We start from the raw sequence: 17,245 nt of genomic DNA on the forward strand, positions 1-17,245 counted from the left end.
GGGACGGGAAGTGTCTGTGTGATGAGATGCAGAGGCTCCGTCTTGAAACCCTTTTGGATAAGAGGGAAAATGTAAAAAATGTATCTTCTAAAGAAGAGAAGATTGGTGTGACAGCTCCTGAATGAATTGGATCCCAGGGTTTGCAGTCTATCAGCTCAGCTCTCTGCTTCATATTTGGTGTTTTTCCATCTGTAGGAGAAAACATTATCATTTAGGATGAACTTTGTCCACTTCATGACAGATAAAATTATTGCACCAGCTACAGATGAAGGGAGATGAGAGGTAGGTTTGCTGCATCATTTTCCATGCTCATGTGTATTCCAAAATCTTCAATAATGGCCTAAAATCTGACAGAGCAGAAAACCACCAGCTGTTCTGAGCTCCTTTTCCAGTTGCACAGCTGCTTAGAGAAGAGAATCTGTCTGATTAAACGGAAGGGATTTCAGAGAGAGCAGCAAAATTTAAGAACTGAACAGGTTTAAGTAAGCAATGACTGCAACATTAATAAGTCCAACACTGTAAACACAAAACAAGGGGAGGAAATATTGGGCTAAGCTCTCTCTAAGTGAGAGCTCTTGGGGAGAAGTGGCAGGAATTCAAAGCATAGAGCTGTAGCTGTGCTTTAAAATGCTTTAGGTAAATAAGGTCAAAAGACTAAGCAGACATTCTTCTTTTGTTATAAACCGTGCTTGGAGCTCAAATATTTGGAAATAAATTTTAAACTAGCCAGCAAAAGTATGTTTCTAAGGCAAAGAAAGAAGAATTGCAGAAGTTTTTGCTTGCTAAGTGAAATGAGAACAAAGGCATGAATGGAAAGGGGCAAGGAGGGCAGAGTCAGTGAGAAATTATCAAAGGAAGAGTCTTGCTTTGTCTCCATTAGTGATAGATTGGATCATCTTCTCTACCCCATTGTCCCTGCTTTTGAGCTTTTAAAGTGAAGCTGGAGATCTTTTTTAACTTTAATTCCGTGGTTTTCCTGTGTGAGCCCCAGAGGAGACAGGCACAGCTCAGCAGAGCTCTGAGAATCCATGAACATGAAATATTAGCAAGTATTTCATTGTGTTCTGCTGCCTCAGGGCCTGTGCAGGCTCTGCAAACTCTGCAGTGGGATTTTGACCCCAAATCTACTTTGCCAGTAGGCTGAGGGAAATCCAGCAGTAACAATCCGCTGGCAGCCACCCAGCTTGCCTTGGAAAACAATTAGACAGCTCTTTTCTGGTACCGAGCAAGTTTCTTTTGATGTCTCAGAAAATTATTCCTTCTTCATTTGTACACCTGACACAAATCCTGGGAGCAGCCATGTGTCCTGGATACAAATATTTCTGTCTGAGTCGTTGCCTGGAATCAGGACTTGAATTTTCTGGTTTTATCCTCTGTTCCAGGTGCAAATGTGGGATCCAAACAACAGTGGAGTTTTAAAGGAATGCAGAAGCAAGATGTGAGTTCAGATGTAAATATTTCAGCCATCCCTATGCAAATAGGGGCAATTCCTTTCTTTCTCCTTGGTGATTCTGTCCCAGGGATGCTCAAGCGTGTCACAGATATCTGTGACCTATGGGCAGAGTAACTCAGATTAAGGCATCTGCCAAGATGCAGCTGACAGGAACACAGAAACAACCATTAGGAAATCTCTCCAGTGGCTCCCAAGCCTGCCTTGCTGTAATTGTGAGCTGCCAGCCTGCCACTGAGACTTTGCTCAGTCCCCAACACAGGTGAAATCTCAGAGACTTTTCCCAGCTTTTAATTACATTGCTGTGCAACACAACTCACTGTGCTTTGTGCATACCTTGAGGGAGGTGTAAGGTCTGAGAGTTGTCGTAGAGAGTTGGGAATTAATTACAAAGGACACAGAGCTGGAGTTCCTCTCAAGTACTTGCTCAGCTGTGTAACCTTGGGGCAAATCACTCAACTGCTTTGTGCCCAAGTAAACCCAGCTGTAAAACCATCTTGAAAACCAGATGGTGCACAAAGATTTAAAATGCTCAGGAGAATGATGAGGGATGAGAAAAAATAACATTTGAAAGATGGAATTCTACAGTTCACTGCTGTTGGTATTGATTCCAGCAGAGTTAATCTGGACTAAATCAATAGAACTGAGAGGAGAATTTTCTTTGATATCCAAAAATCACCCCACACTCTCAAATCTTTGCTTTCCCTCTCCCCTCTTGACTTTGTGGCAGTACTTTCTCTCTAGAGGGTTAATTTTAAACCTTCAGTAGAATACATGTTTTCCCCTGGCAGCCTGAAGTTTCTAATTCAGGATCAGGTTCTACATGACTAAACTTTGATCTCCTACAGGATTATTTTTAGGCACTTAATTCTATAGCATTCTTTTCTCCCTGCTTTTTGTGCTGCCCTTCAGCCTTGCCTCTGGGGCACAGTGAGGTGTCCTGGAGCTCAGCTGCTGCACCCCAAATAAAAATACTGAGCTTTACTGCCTTCTGTGGATGGTTAGTCCTGGCTTAAAACCAGTATTCGTACTCCTGGTCAATGAACAAAGGAAATACTAAAGTTTCTGTAGCAGAATAAATGTTTGCCACGTGTTAGTACCTAAGAGAAGACTTAAATGTTTCAATCTTTTTTGGTTTTAGCCAAAATGTAGATTTTTTTTTCCTCCCCCCAGGAATGTGGGAATACTTATTTGCATAAGGAGTATTTCCTTACATAAGGAATATTTCCAAAGCAGGGTGTCTTAGGCTGTAAGAAGGGAAAACAATAGATTTCAGTGTAAACAAGGAATATTTAAATATGTGACACATAAAGAAGCCATTTTATTCACTACTCAGGGAAGACCTGACATGTTTTTATTAACCACTAATGAAACTAAAACATTGACAGGTTTGAATTTTGGTGACCTTTCTTCCCAAATTAGAAAGGATTTGAGCTGAAGGAAGTTGCAAACAAATCAATGTCAGCAAAATGTCTTCAGCAAATTTAGCCCTTGTTATGCAGTACTGGAGTGGCAAAATTGTTAATTGCTACTCAAAATTGGTGATCATTTTTTCAACACAAAAATACTTCAGCTTCTGTGTGTCTTGCAAACTGCTCTATTTCTTGTTATTGAATCTTTAGACTCAATATTTGAACCATTGAATCTCTAGATTCAATATTTGAGTTATTGAATTTCACATTCAATATTTGAGCTGTGCTATTATTAATTTAAAATGTTGAAATTCCATGCCATAAATACCAAAGTGCCTGGGATGATTAATGACACTGCTCAAACATTAAATCGTTAATTAAGCACAAGCCAAAGTAAAAATTCCCTGATATAATTTGAGTCCCTTTTTGGATGATCCAACTTTTCCCCTCCTAATACCACTTGAAACTGTGTTTAAAACGAGGTGCAGAGCATTTGTGGGAACGAAAGACTCTTAAATGAATCAGAACACAAGACACTCTCAGATGAGCAGCTGTGGAAAACAATAAATAAAACAGAAAGTGAGCTGGAGATAAGGCAAATCCAGGTGATAAAATCATGGCTAGAGCTGTCTAATATAGGGAAATGAAAAATACAAAGTATATTTTAAAGCCCTGAGCTATACAAATACTCATCAGACTCCATTTCCATTTTTGCTGCTCCTAATGAGGAAAAGGTTGATTTAGCTCAGTCTTGCAGATGAAACTGCAGCTGGGAGTGTTTTTCCATATCCATCAAACTCGGGTTTCCCTCCAGTGTCCCTGAGTATAAATCACTGAGCTTGACTTCATTTCATGGTCCTTGAATTGCTCATCTGCTCTGTTTGAAGAAGAGTTGGTGCATCATGAATTTCACATGGTCCAAGCCCGTTCCTCCCCACTCTCACTGAGCACGGGGTGCTGGGAGCTCCCTGCTGTTGTTATTGGTTCCATAAATCAGTTCATGGGATGCAGCCCCAAATCCTTGGACGTGCTGAGGCACAACCAGACGCTGCCACTGGGATGTGTCCTGACAGGCTGGGATGCTCTGGGAGCTGTTCAGGGAAGCCTGGGTTTAGCAACAAACACTCAACAAAATAATGAATTCCCAAAGCCAAAAATTTCAGGCGTCATAAAACCTTTTCTTCTTAAAAAAATCCCGGACAACCTAATGATGTAAATATGTTTTGTGTGAAGGCTTTTTTTCTCTAAAAGCATTTTGAACTTGAAGTCTAACTAGTTTGGGGAAAAAAAAAATTAAGAGTTTTAGGTGACCTCATTGCTCTTGATCAGTGCAATCCATTTTTTGGCAGGTTTTATACCACTCTGATCTATTTTTCCCTTTTGCCATGCAAGAAACCTTCAGAAAAGTGAGAAATGCCATGGAGGAACTGACAACAGAACGCTGCCACAAGTTTGTATTTAGCCCAAATAATCACTTTCAGAAGCAGTCACTGTGCTTTTAAACAAAAATAATCTGAAAAAATAGTGATTTTTTAAAAAACCTCCCTTTAAGGAGACACCATAAGGCTTAAATTTGCATATAAACAAATCTGTCCCCATTGCTCAGAACTCTTTCTTTCAATTAATACTTTTCATTATTTATGCTCTTCATTTAAATGAATCAATTCATTTATTTTCCAGTCTTGTACTGAAGCAGATCTGGTCCATTTTTCTTGCTCAGTACAGCTCCCATCATTCCCCTCATGTTCTGCTGTAGTTCACTGCCTGTGTTTGGGAACACAACCATCCCCAAGGGAAGTCACATCTCTTAAAAATATGATTTCATTATTCTCATTAACAAAACCCACTTTTTAACACCAAGATATTTGACTGCACTCCTTTCCAAATTAAAAAAAAAAAGAAATTACTTGGGATGATCTCTTTTTTAAACCAGAGTTTCGAAATCCTTGCCCCAGAGAGCAAATTCTATGAGTTCCTTTGCTGAACGAGCAGGGGCTTTTTGAGGAAGATGTGAAGACCCAACAAAAGAGTCTCTCACAGGACCTGAGAGTCTCCACACAACCTGATGGCTGAACTGCTGCCCCTTTTTCCCCGCTTGTTGCCTTTTTATCCAAGGCTCCAGAACACAATTCCCAGGCGGCCGCATCAAAGCGTGGTGCCAGATTTGCCTTTGGAAGTCAGAGCCTGCTTCAAGCGCCTCTTCAAGTCCTGCATGTTGGGTGACTTGGGCCGCACCAGGTGCAGACCTCTCCTCTTCTCGCCGTTGCAGCTGCCGCTGCTCCTGCTGAGCTCCTGGCACAGCTGCTGGAAGGCCTCGCGCACGCCCTCGCAGTTCTCCCGCGCCGACACCTCGCAGTAGGTGCCGCCCAGCTCGGAGGCCAGCTGCAGCCCCTCCTTGGAGGACACCTGCCTGGCCCGCAGCAGGTCGCCCTTGTTGGCCATGAGCAGCAGGGGGATGTTGGCGTTGGGGTGGATCCTGCGGATGTGCTGGTGCAGCGGCCGCAGCGCGCGGAAGCTCTCGTAGTCCGTGATGGAGTACACGAACACGAAGCCGTCGGCCCAGTAGATCGAGCGGTTTATCTGCTCCTGGCAGCAGATGCTGTCTGTGTCATCCTGCAAAACAACAGCATTTGCACATCAGCAATCAGCCCCAGACAGAGCTGGATTTGAACACAGGCCTGTTTGTTAATGGACTCCCAGAAACCTCTCTGGAGGTACCAGGGAAATTCCCACTGTGCCAGCTTCTCCAGCCTGGAGAAAAGGAGATCCTGGGGGGACCTGGTTGTTGCTGTTGAGCCAGAAATGACACAAATTCACTCGAAGGCTGGTTTGCAGGAGAAGAGCGTTTAATATGAAAAATGCTCTCTTTTATGGACAGATTCGACACATTCTACTTGATTGGCTAACTAACAAAAACATCTTTCTCACAAACCGTCCTTGAGAAGAACAGAAAAACAGAGTAGAAAAACACAACCTTCAGGTTGTTTATGCTAACAAGTTATCATGATTTCTACGACTCCCTAAAAAGTCTCACAAGTTCACTGTGAGAAAATGAAACCTGTTTTCTCACTCTCTGACCAGGCTGTTGCATCCACACCTGGTCACTGTAGCCAAGTGTGGGCCAGGCTCTGCTCCCAGGGACAGGACAAGAGGAAACAGCCTCAGGCTGCACCAGGGGAGGTTTAGGTTGGATGTCAGGAGGAGTTTTTCCATAGAAAGGGTGGTCAGGCATTGGCAGGGTCTGCCCAGGGAGGTTTGGGGTCCCGATCCCTGGAGGTGTCCAAGGAATGACTGGATGTGGCATTCAGTGCATGGTGGGGATCAATCATGGCTTGGACTCATTCCTATTCCAGCCTCACTGATTCCATGATTCTCTCATCCCATACTGCAGGAAAGCAGTACTGTCGAGTGGAGAGGGGTCAGAGCAAATTGGTTGAAGAGAAAAGCCAAAATACTGCTTTGGAAAGTTGGTTCTGAATTCTCTTGTACCCAACAAGTCAGAAACTCTCTCTCTTATTGTGGATAAAACTGTGATGGGCACAGTAAGAGCACTAAAAATCCATCAGGTTTGTCACAGCGTGACAAATGAACAGTTATCTCCCCAGGTGACTTTTAGGGCTTTTTCCAATTCTTTTTTCAATGTCTCCATGGACAGAGGCTCTCACTAACTCTGTTTGGTGAAGGCTGCCAGGTTTTCCTGCTTTGCAAGTCTCCAGATAGTCAGAGGTAAAGTTCTTTTGAAAAAAAGCAATTGGTTACCAAGAACCAATGACTGGAACTGAAAATCAGCTAAAATCTCATTGGTAATTTGTGGAGCAGTGATGGGTTTATATAATTTTTTTCTGTCACACATTTCTTGAGTCCATTACCACTCCTATTTAGAGCCCCAACAACCACCAGCTCTGGAATACAAAGCTGAATACAGCGCTGTGGGCTTGAAAAGAGATCAGCTCGCTTGTCAGGATGAAGTCATGATATTTAATGATATTTCATGATATTTCCAGCTAATCCTCTCCTCTTTGTTATCCTTGCTGGGATAGGATCACCCAGCCAGAGAGGGAGATCCCTGCTGCAGCCTGCTTGCTTTGGAAGAACTGACTCTCTTGTCAATATTACATTTCTGCAATGTTGTAATTTGTTTAAATATCCTTTATCCTCACCTTTTAAAGTATCCTTTATTTATATTTTATATAACAAGCATATTCTTTGTACAGCTCTTCATGAAGCTGGTAGAAATTGTGTATCTTAAGGGGAGTTCAACATCACAAATAGAGTGTTCAATTTTTTTATTATTGTTGCTAAATTCTACCCAAGAAACTTTCATCATCTTCAGTAAGACTGATAGAAAACACATTCCATTATCTATTAATCTATGGAATACATATCTGCCATTCACATTAATTCTAACAGAATTTAGTGCTCAGCACGCTCCCCAAACAGATCACTTTTATTTAGACCTAAATATGAACGATAAAGCCTAACTTCAGAGAGCAGAGATTGAAAAGAATGAGTAAAACTGATCAGTTTTATTCTGGTAGATCAGACAGTAAAAGAACTACTGATAAGCTGTGAGGAGGAGGAAGCAGAATTTCTGAAGGGTCAGAGTGTGATTTAGGCTTAAAGCTTTCCCCAGGAGTTCTACCAGCCAAGTGCCCTTTGTAAATATTTCATTATTGCCCTCAGAGACACTGGCTCATCACACCTTGAGGTTCTTTGCCCTTGCCAGCTCACAGCTAAATCCTGTGAGCAGTGACATTGGTTATCAGCTGCTCTTATCACTCCTCCCCAATCACCTCAAAGCCCAAAACAGAAAGATGCAGAGGGATCCTCCTCAGCAGCCTTGTTGGAAAGGTTAATGAGAGTGAACTCCAGCCAGGCCGGGGCAGGCTGTGGGAAGTAGGGCAATTTGCACTGTTGGGGTCTGGGCTGTAGCCAGTCTGGGGATAATTAGCCACTCTCCATGTCCTGGAAGTCTCTTTTCACCAGCAAAACCCTTTCATGACAAAAAAAAAAAAAAAAAAAAAAAAAAAAAAAAAAAAAAAAAAAAAAAAAATAAGAAGAACTAATTGCAATGGCAAGCTTTGAAAACGGGTTTGAAGAAGGTGCACATTCAGAGTGCCCTAAGAGCAGAAATTCTCCCTCACTCCAGCTAGGCCCACCCAGTAGTGAGATGGATGGATGGATGGATGGATGGATGGATAATCCCAAGTGGAATGCTTTATTCAGGAAATCAAAGGTTAATGGGCTACTTTTTAAATGGAAATCTCTGCTCCAGAATGAATTTTGAAACACACAGGCTTTTGCAGTGTATAGGCCAAGCAGCAATGAATCACCCAACAAAACCTCTCATCTGCTTCTGTTTCTGTCTTACAATTTCACAGTTCTGGGGGCTTGAATCCTGAGGGTTTCCACATGATTTCCTCCTGAAACACTGTTTCCACTGATTTCCTCCTGAGAGTTTCCTGTACTCAGCCTGCAGAGTGCAGGAAACTCTCTTCCTTAAGGATTTTAGTAAAAATTACAGCATTTTCTCAGTCTTAACCTGTTCTGTCACAGTCCCTTCAATTATTGCAAATTTATAATTTGAAGCAAAGAGACACAGGGTGAGATAAGGGTGTCTGTGGAAGATCTTGGAACAGCACAGACCTTGGACTGGGACAAAGAAAATGGAACTCCTTCCTAACTAATTTAAAATAATTTCTGACTAGGCAACCTGAGCTGTAGGCTTGACTAAATTTTGTGCAGCTCCGGAGTCACTGGACTGTAGTTCACAGCTTTAAATAGTAAAATAGCACCTATGTGGTCTGAAAACAAGAGTTAAATTATTCCAATCCCTCCTTTCTCCATGGGACAGAAGAGAGAGGGGATTCCCTTTGTTAAGTGTTTATCAGGCAGTCCCAGTTGTGCCCAATCCCCCCCCCAGCTCCTCTCTGCAGAGCAAGATGGCAAAGGCCTTTGTGTTGGTAAATCCCACTTGAATATTTGGAGAGCTTCCACTGCAGCTTTTGTTTGCTCCTGAGTGTCCAGAGCAATGAGGGCTCCTGCACTCTGCTCTGTGCACCCAGCACAGCAGAGTGGGATTGCATCAAAGCTTTCCCCTTGGACCCACTCCCAGTCAGAGAAGCTGGGAGCTGTGGGAGCTTTGCTTATTCCCTTCTGGGAACTCAGGGTGGAAGAGTCCCGTGGCACAGAGATGCACAGGTGGCTCTGTGCAGGTGAAGCAAGGGTGCAGAGCTGTTCAGGGCAGCCTGACACACAAGGAGAGAGGTGGTGTTCCCATCCCAACATATATTGGCCAAAGCTAAGTCTAGTCTGAGATTAAGGCCACACCTAGAAGTTTAAGCTTGGTGGTGCAGTGACAGTGCTTGATTTTATCATGAAATCTCTGCTGTTCTTTAGGAATTATTACTCATGAGATCTCCACTATTCATGTAACCCCAACTTTCACTACATTTCCTGTTGCTTTGACACTATTTTCATCCTCTTGTTCTGCAGGTGAAGCAGATTTTCAAGGAGAGACGGCGTAAAGCCTGCTTGGAAAAATATTTCTAGAAAGAGGTTCCTGGTAGAATATTAAATCTAGACTATAAAAGAATCATCAAATCATTAAGATTGGAAAAGGTCTTCAATATCATCAAGTCCAACTGTCTAGAACACTGATAGAAAAAGGAGTGTGATAAATGCTAACAACTTTAAAAAAAAGGAATTAATTACATTTAAAACCAGAGTAAGGAAAGCAGGGCAAAGCACCATAGCTGGAAATGACAGCTGCTGTGAAGCATGGCCCCCTGGAAAGAAACACTTCTCTAAATCTGAGAGACTTTGGGTGTGGAGGAAAGTCCAAGCTGCGCCAGCTGGGTCTCTGGGCAGGTGAGTTTTCTGCCATGCAGGGACAGAAACCACTTGACAGAAAATAAAGCAATCAAACTGTTGGCAGGAGGGAATCAGATTGTGATTTTACTGCTGTTTAGTAATGTGTTGGAAATAAAATTGTTTTACTTTTGGCTTACTCCTGAAGGAGCCTGATTTAACACCTTCAAGAGCTCATTTAGGTGGAGTTTAATGTACCTTGATTAGTCTTGGGTTTGAGCCCAGGTATTTTCCTGCTGCTAAGCAGAGTTAATTACAGATGGAAGTGCTGGCAATAAACATAAGACAGAAGTGTGTGGAAAAGCACAGAGCAGTTGTTTTACCTCCAATGAGACAAAGGGAGTGTCCTGCACCTGCAGAGAGATCTGCTCCCCATCTATGGTGAACTTCCTGGAATACAAAGCACCTGGGGGAGAAGGAAGATGTCAGTCAGGGACTATACCAGGGAACCAAAATGACAAAGGAAAGGTAAAATGGGACTGTTGAAATCCAGAGCTTTGAGGTTTAGGATGTGAAGGTGCCTGTAGAAAAGTGACTGGCCTGGAGTGTTTGTGTGGCTGTTTGCTCAGCAGAGTGGGGCTGTGGTTGCTGTGTGGGGACACGTTCTGAATGCACAGCCAGCCCGGGGCTGGGAAGGGGCCACTCAGGATTGAGTCACATGCTCAAAGTGGACACATAAATCCCACTCAGGTTTCCAGTCCATACTGTCAACTTTAAATAGAAGTGCAGTTCACTTTTAATGATCACAAACGAAGACATCCAGGTGTGGCTGGTGAAAGGAGTGAGTATTTCCTGCTGCTTTTTTCTGAAAGCCTTTAAAAAAGGAAGGTGCTCCAGTTTTGGACACAGAGTGAGTGACTGTATACAAACCCCCCAGGTGCTCTTTGGGGTTTGTTGATTTAGAGTTTGGTTGAAGTCCCCAAAGGCTGGACACTTTAAACCTGACTTTAGTTAATCTGGAGGACACATTGACAGGCAAGTGCCAGTTCTACCCACCTAGGCCTGATCTAACCACTGCTATCCTGGGCTTGAATTTTATTTTGTTACTGCAGCTGAGTTAAATGACAATGAAAATTTAAGTCTTGATCTTGTGAACTCTCCGTGGTTGTGACAAGGACAGCTTCAGTGGCTGATGTCATCATCATTTTTCTTTAGAACTTAACACAAGTCATGTGGGGCTGTGAGGAAATGCTAATCCACAGCTGTTGTGTACAGCCCTTCTGCCCTGCCCCAGTACAATTGTCGCTGCTGCCTCCAGAACAATGTCAGATGTGGAGAAATCCACCCACTGGAGAGCAAGGAATGCACATTAACAGGGAGCCCAGCTAGTTACAGTAATGCACTCACTTCTGAAAATCAGCTTTGTTTCAAGGAAACAAGTGATTTTATTCCAGTGGAAAAGAGCCTGAGCTCACAGAGCATTTTGAACACAAGGAAATTCAGCACTGAATCCCACATTATGATATTGTGGTTTAATACTGTGAGGGGATCCAGCCCTGGCAGGATTTAGTTTGTATTTAAAAACAGCCCTGATTTAAAGCTGTAAAGGTGGTTTTATGAGAAGACACTGCACCCCTGAACCAGAGAGCCCCATGTTCTCATTCCAAGATGCTCTGTAGAACAAAGATCAGGTACTACCCCTGCTCTGCCCAACCATGCCTGGCACAAGGATAAGCAGGGCTGGGTGATCCCAAGGGCAATCACTGCCACCTGTTCCTTATTGCTGGAATATTCACCTCTCCTGCAGCATGGCCATGGGCCTGGGAGCTTAATGGGAAAAGCATGTGGCTCCCAGCACTGCTCTGGCAGCAATCACTGCACAGTTCCCAGCTCTCACTTGATGTACAACCTCCCAGAGAAGAGGTGACAGAAGAAAAGGAGCAAAAGTGCAGCCAACCATCGGGGTTACTCGGGGTCAGGGAGGGGGAGCTGGAAGGAGGAGCTTTCAGAGTGCATTTCCTCAGATCAAAGGTGTCTTGTGCTGCTCCCTCCTCATCCTGAGCTCAGCAAGCATCTCCAAAGTCTCCAAAGTGAAGCATTTTCTGAATTCTGCCCACTTTCATCCCCAAACTGTGAGGTGGCCAATGCATGGGGTGTGCAGTAGGGGTGAGCATGGGGGGTACATGGATCCATTCTACAACACTGGTCAAATCAGTCAGTGTTTTCCTGGAACAGTCCACATGAACACACCCTCTGGATTAAACAAGGAATGAATGGTTGCTTTGCTTGTCTTATGGAGAGGTTTCAGTTTCAAGGTTTCCTTGGTTATAATAGCCCCTTAAATAAAGGGAATGCACAGGAAAGGTTCTGAGCTGCGTTCACACTCCTCAGAATTCCTCTGCCTTCCCTGGGGTTGCAGGGGGAGCAGCATTGGTTTTCCGTGGTTTAGTTGGTGTGTAGGTTGTTCCTTGTTTCACTATAGACATGTCCCCAAGCAAACGTTTTACTCTGATCCTTTTCCATCAGCTTGGGGAAAAACAGCTGAAAGGATCATAAATAATGAGCCTTTGATTTATTGCTTTCATAGCTCGAGGCTATTAACTGAAAATATGCACCTTATGGACATCTAACACCACTTGGCTTCCCTGCAACGTGCACCAGTCACAAAACAGAGAGGATTTCTTTTCCAGCTCCCTGCAGTGCTGCTGGGGAGAGCAGAACTCACCAGTGTTGGCTTCGTAGTCGCCAATGAATCTCTTTGTGAGGAAGCGCACCACCAGGGCTGCAAAACAATGACAGAAAGGTGGGTCCTTAGTGAGAGCCCTGATCCCTCCTGGCACAGCTCCTGGGGCATCTTCCTGCAGGAAGGAGTCTCCCATGAAACCAGGTTAATCTCTGGATTGCTCACATATTCTTCTGCAAGTGCTGCTCTCAGCACTCACAGACAAAGATCTGGGGCCAGCCTGGGATACCCAACACAGAGTTTTTCACAGCTTGTGTTGGAAATAAACCCTGAGATTCAGGGTGGCAGCTCAGCATGGGATAGGGAGGTTGTTTCCCTGTGTTTGCAGGTGAAACAATCTGTCCTTTGCTCTGAAATAATTTAGGAGAAGAGTAACAAGCCAGTAGACTGCAGCTAATCCAAATGTAAGCATTTTCTGTCATGCAAGAAGTGAGGCTGATGGACGGAATGATTCTTTCCAGCCTTAAGACCTCTCAAAAAACCCATTAGGGATATCTAATCACACCCAGCAAACAAACTCCATGTGCTCTGCACCCTTGGGTCACGCTGGAGTACCCTGGGCCTTCTTATTCACCTTAACCTGAACTACTTTCTTAAACTCATTGATAAGAACATTTTCCTTTTCTGCATAAAACATTTAAATCCCATCATGGCAACAGTAACTTATATTCCTGTGGTGCTTTGATCTCAGTAGATTCCTAGTAACTTGCAACATCACTTAATTAAGAATTAAATGAAATGTCTTATTCTGCAAGCAACATTATTTTATAATAGATTTCATTTCAAGCAATAATTTTTCTCACAGTGATACTGGGTCATCCTTTAGCACCCTTAAATGAAATTGCCTGTGCAGCTGTCTTCAAGAAACTATTTTAAAAAATAATATGAAGATGTGGCTGCTTCAAAGCCAAAACAAACATTTTGCTGAATCCCACGGAACCACAGATGTAATAAATCAATCTGCTTTTAATAATTCCTGAAATCAGGGACCAGATATTCAAATGCAACAACGCTCTCTCTACCCTCTTTTCTTCCCCTCTCCTTTGGAGAATAATAAAGGCACATCTTGTAGGCTGTGATTTGTCTGCAGAGCATAAAACACTTACAGCAGGAGGCTAAAAGCCACCTTGTGGGGTGTGGAAATTTAGCTACAGTTAAATAATTTGCACAAGAGCATCTAGAAGCATTTGTGAGTACAAAACTCACTGCCGGCTCACGTTGGCTCTTCACGCATCTACAGCAAATCTGCCTCACAAACTCTCCTGGCTTTTTTTCTTTAAAAAGAAAATAATAAAAAAGCAAATTGAAATAGTTAAGCTGCGATAAATGCCACTAGTTTGGGGGTGTGCGGGCAGCGAAGGAGCTGGGAAGGAAAGCAGGGCGCACACCTGTGCCTTACCTGTCTTGCCCACGCCGCTGCCGCCCAGCACCACCAGCTTGATGATCTTGGTGGGCGCGCAGTCCAGCACGGGGTACTCCGGGATGGGCAGCAGCAGGAAGTTCGTGGAGTACTGAGACATCGTGTCCTCAGGGATGAGAAGCATGCCAGAAGGGATGGCTGCTCAGCCCGGGCTGCGGGAGAAAAGCGGGAGCGCGGCTCCGCGGCGCCCGTCCTCGCCCGACTTTCCCGGCAGCGGGAAGCGCGCTCATCCCACCGCAGGCGTTCTCCCGAGGAATGCGAGAGAGAGAGAGAGAGAGCCCGGCCTCCTCCGGCCGATGCCTCAGCTCAGACAGCGACTTCGGAGAGCCGAAGGGAACTTTTTGATCGGCCCCCGTGAAAACTGACTCCGGCAGCCCGCAGCCAATCACGAGGGGAGCGGGACATTCCTGCAGCCGGCACCCCGCGCCCCTCAGCCCTCAGCCCTCCCCGCGGCCCAGAGCCGGCACCCAGCGCTCCTCGCCCCTCAGCCCTCCCCACGGCCCGCACCCAGCGCTCCTCGCCCCTCAGCCCTCCCCACGGCCTGCTCCGTGCTCTGCCCTTGGCTGGCTGCTAAAATCCGGATTTTGGGACTTTACAGCCGGCACGGGAGCGCTTGGAGCGCGGTGCAGTCACGGCCATGCTCCGCTCTAATTCGGCTGTGAATAATCCGGTTCTGCCTGTCCGGTTCCTTCGCCCTCTCAATGGCCCCTGCCCCGCGCTGTTGTTCTCTCTCCATTCATTGTGTGCTGCCCCTCCAGAGCCCCGCAGCCCATGGGACCCCGCTCTTCAGGATAATAAACACTTCCATCCCCCCCTCAGAGCTTTCGGGCGGCTGTGGGATATTCCAAAATCCCAGCTGACATCCCGTGAATGCTCCGGGATACATTTGATCTGCTGCTTTGTGAGTCCTAAAGGGCCGCTGGAACGTGGGGCAGCGCTGGGGTGGGAACTGCAGGCTCTCCGAACGTGGGGAAGGGAATTTGGGGCTGCTGACAGACTTGGGCTGGGTGGCATTCAGAGGGAATGAGGACAGAATGGCTTCTCTAGGAAAACTGAGTGGAGTTTTAGGACAGCTGGCAGGGTCTGTGGGATGACAGCCTGGAACTGAACACTGGCTACAATCAGCCCTCAGCTCTCTGGGATGGCAGGGAGGGAAGAACACTGGAAAGGGAGTGACCCAGATAAAGCAGAACTGCAAATAATACGAAACAGATGTAAATTAAACTTAAAAAAATAATATAGTTGGAGCATACATCTTTGGAAGGCTTCTCAGAGGGGAGCAGAGGCAAGGCTGGGACATGGACTCTGTCAGGCTGTGTGGGAGATGTGGATGGGAATGGAGAGCAAGATAAGCCCCCCGAGCTCATGGAGACCTGGGGAAGATGATGTTCTGCAGGCAGGAGATGGGCTTGGCTCACTCTGGAGAGGCTGCAGCCACCAAAAGCCTCTCTGTGCCCAGCTGCTCTCACAGCTCAGCCCTGACCCACAGCACACACCTGAGCCCTCCCCAAGAGGCTCCAGAGGCAGGCTGGGGGATCAGGGCAGGGCTCCGAATTACTGCCCCTTCCCAAAGATCCCAGCTTCCACACCAGCACCTCACAGGATGTGCTGGGCGTGAGCTGCCCTGAGGAAAATCCAGCTCTGGGACTCAGCAGTGCAGTGAAATCAGCACAAGAATGCCAAGATTTATGGACATGTCCCTTTCCCAAGGTTCTGTTTCCCCTCTGAAAGCTCCTTGTGCAGCAGTATTTGTGCAGTGATGCTCTGCAAGCTCCCAGCATTGTTCCTTTGACCATCCTGGCAGCTGAAGAAGAGGAGGAAGAAAGGTTTGGATGCTGATGCAGCTCATGGAACTGGGAGAGAGCTGCTGGATCCTGTGTCTTTTGGGACATGGCTCCTGTGGGAATGATTTGCAAATCTTCCAGTGTCAATTTGCTTCCAGATTTTTGCAAAGCCCCAAACAGTGAGGAAAAAAAAAATCTTTTCCAGGAAATTTCTTTACCGGGATGCTTTAATCTCACACTAGTTTTGTAAGAAGAGGCAAAATGAGAGGAGGAATAGGAAAAAAGCTCAAAATCTTGTGGTCAATTAATAGGGCAGCACTTTGAAATGTGTTATTGAGCAGGACAGTGATAAATTTGGGATTAGTTAGCAGCAGTTAGTCACTGTCTGCCTCTCTGAGTGCTGGAACCTTTGTTCCCATTTGCTATTAAAAGCATATGTTAGTGAGTAATATAAAACCATTCATCACAATAGTCCTCCTCCAAAACCAAACAGTCATAGATCTGTCAGCTTCTAGGTGGCCAGAAGAGCTCCAGCCCAGGAAAAAAAAAGCCAGATAAGTTCAGAAAGACCATGAAGAATATTCTATACAAGCAAAGACATTCCTGGAAGAAAACAGCTCTGCTGGCTTGCTCCAAGAGGGAGGCACGTTCAACTGAAAAAAAGTTAAAATCGTTTTGGGTAACCAAATGTGGTGCTGAGGAACAAAAAAGGGAGTCAGAGGCACATGGAGGGTGAGTTTTGGCCTGGATGAATGTGAGGCAGACACAAAGAATGCAAACTGTGCTCAAAGGATGCTGAGCTCGGATGTGGCACTCAAAAAATCAGGAGTCCCAAGAAGGGGCAAGGAGCAGCTGCTGCTGTGTGAGGAGGGACAGGGAAGCTGCTCCATGTGCTTGCAGGGCTGGATCTGCTGCTGACACGGGAGAGGGGATGTGTGGGGGCAGGAATGAGACAGCAGTGCTGCAGGAAATGTCAAACTGCTGCTTTTGGCAGCTCTGAGGGCTTCTGGTTGCTTAAAACAAATGTGAAAGCAGTTTCAGGCTGCATGTTGGAAGCAGAGCAGTGGAGTTGGAGTTCCTTTGCTGATGTGGTTCAATATTAATTTCTTCTGCACCAGCCCTGGCTTCTTGTGCTTCTCCCCAGATCTCGTTCCACCACGTGCAGGAATTTCTGTGCAGAGAGAAGGGCTTTTAGTACAAATAAAAAAAATGTGCATTCTCCCAAAGTTTTCAACCTACTCTCAAGCTCCCCTCTCCTCTCAGCTTGGAGGCTTTAATTCTGAAAGAATTCAAGTAAAATACAGAATCAAACCCAGAGATTTTCAGATGTGGTCCTTGTCTGATTTTCTAGATTGCCTTTTCATGGAGTGAAGCCATGCAGAAGGATTCACACTCTGAGATTGTGTAACCCTTGGCATGTGGAATAACAATTGTTTTTAAAGGAGATGTTCATTGTTTGTGTACAATGAACTTATATTTAGCTAAGAAACCCATGTTTTAAATTCTAATTCTCTTGGAAAAACAATAGCTTAAATTAGAGGGGGAATGTTTGCAAAACTGAGAGCGACTTTGGAAACGCTTGGATGGTTCTGGAGGTTTCACTTTACCACCCCTTGGGTTGCTCAT

At 45.1% G+C, this 17,245-nt stretch overlaps 1 protein-coding gene across 1 annotated transcript; it reads right to left on the bottom strand.

The window, feature by feature from the left end:
- Positions 1–2,512: 2,512 nt before the first annotated feature.
- On the bottom strand, positions 2,513–14,247 carry LOC121362884 (ras-like protein family member 11A-like). Its single transcript, XM_041484797.1, has 4 exons — positions 13,815–14,247; positions 12,398–12,454; positions 10,056–10,138; positions 2,513–5,475 (listed from the first exon to the last, which is right to left on the bottom strand). Exons 1-4 carry the CDS (start codon positions 13,957–13,959, stop codon positions 5,008–5,010), a joined length of 753 nt encoding a protein of 250 aa, XP_041340731.1. The 5' UTR covers positions 13,960–14,247; the 3' UTR covers positions 2,513–5,007.
- Positions 14,248–17,245: the final 2,998 nt, after the last annotated feature.

Source organism: Pyrgilauda ruficollis, unplaced genomic scaffold (genome assembly GCF_017590135.1).
Source record: "Pyrgilauda ruficollis isolate IOZ18807 unplaced genomic scaffold, ASM1759013v1 scaffold67, whole genome shotgun sequence".
Lineage (NCBI taxonomy): Eukaryota > Metazoa > Chordata > Aves > Passeriformes > Passeridae > Pyrgilauda > Pyrgilauda ruficollis.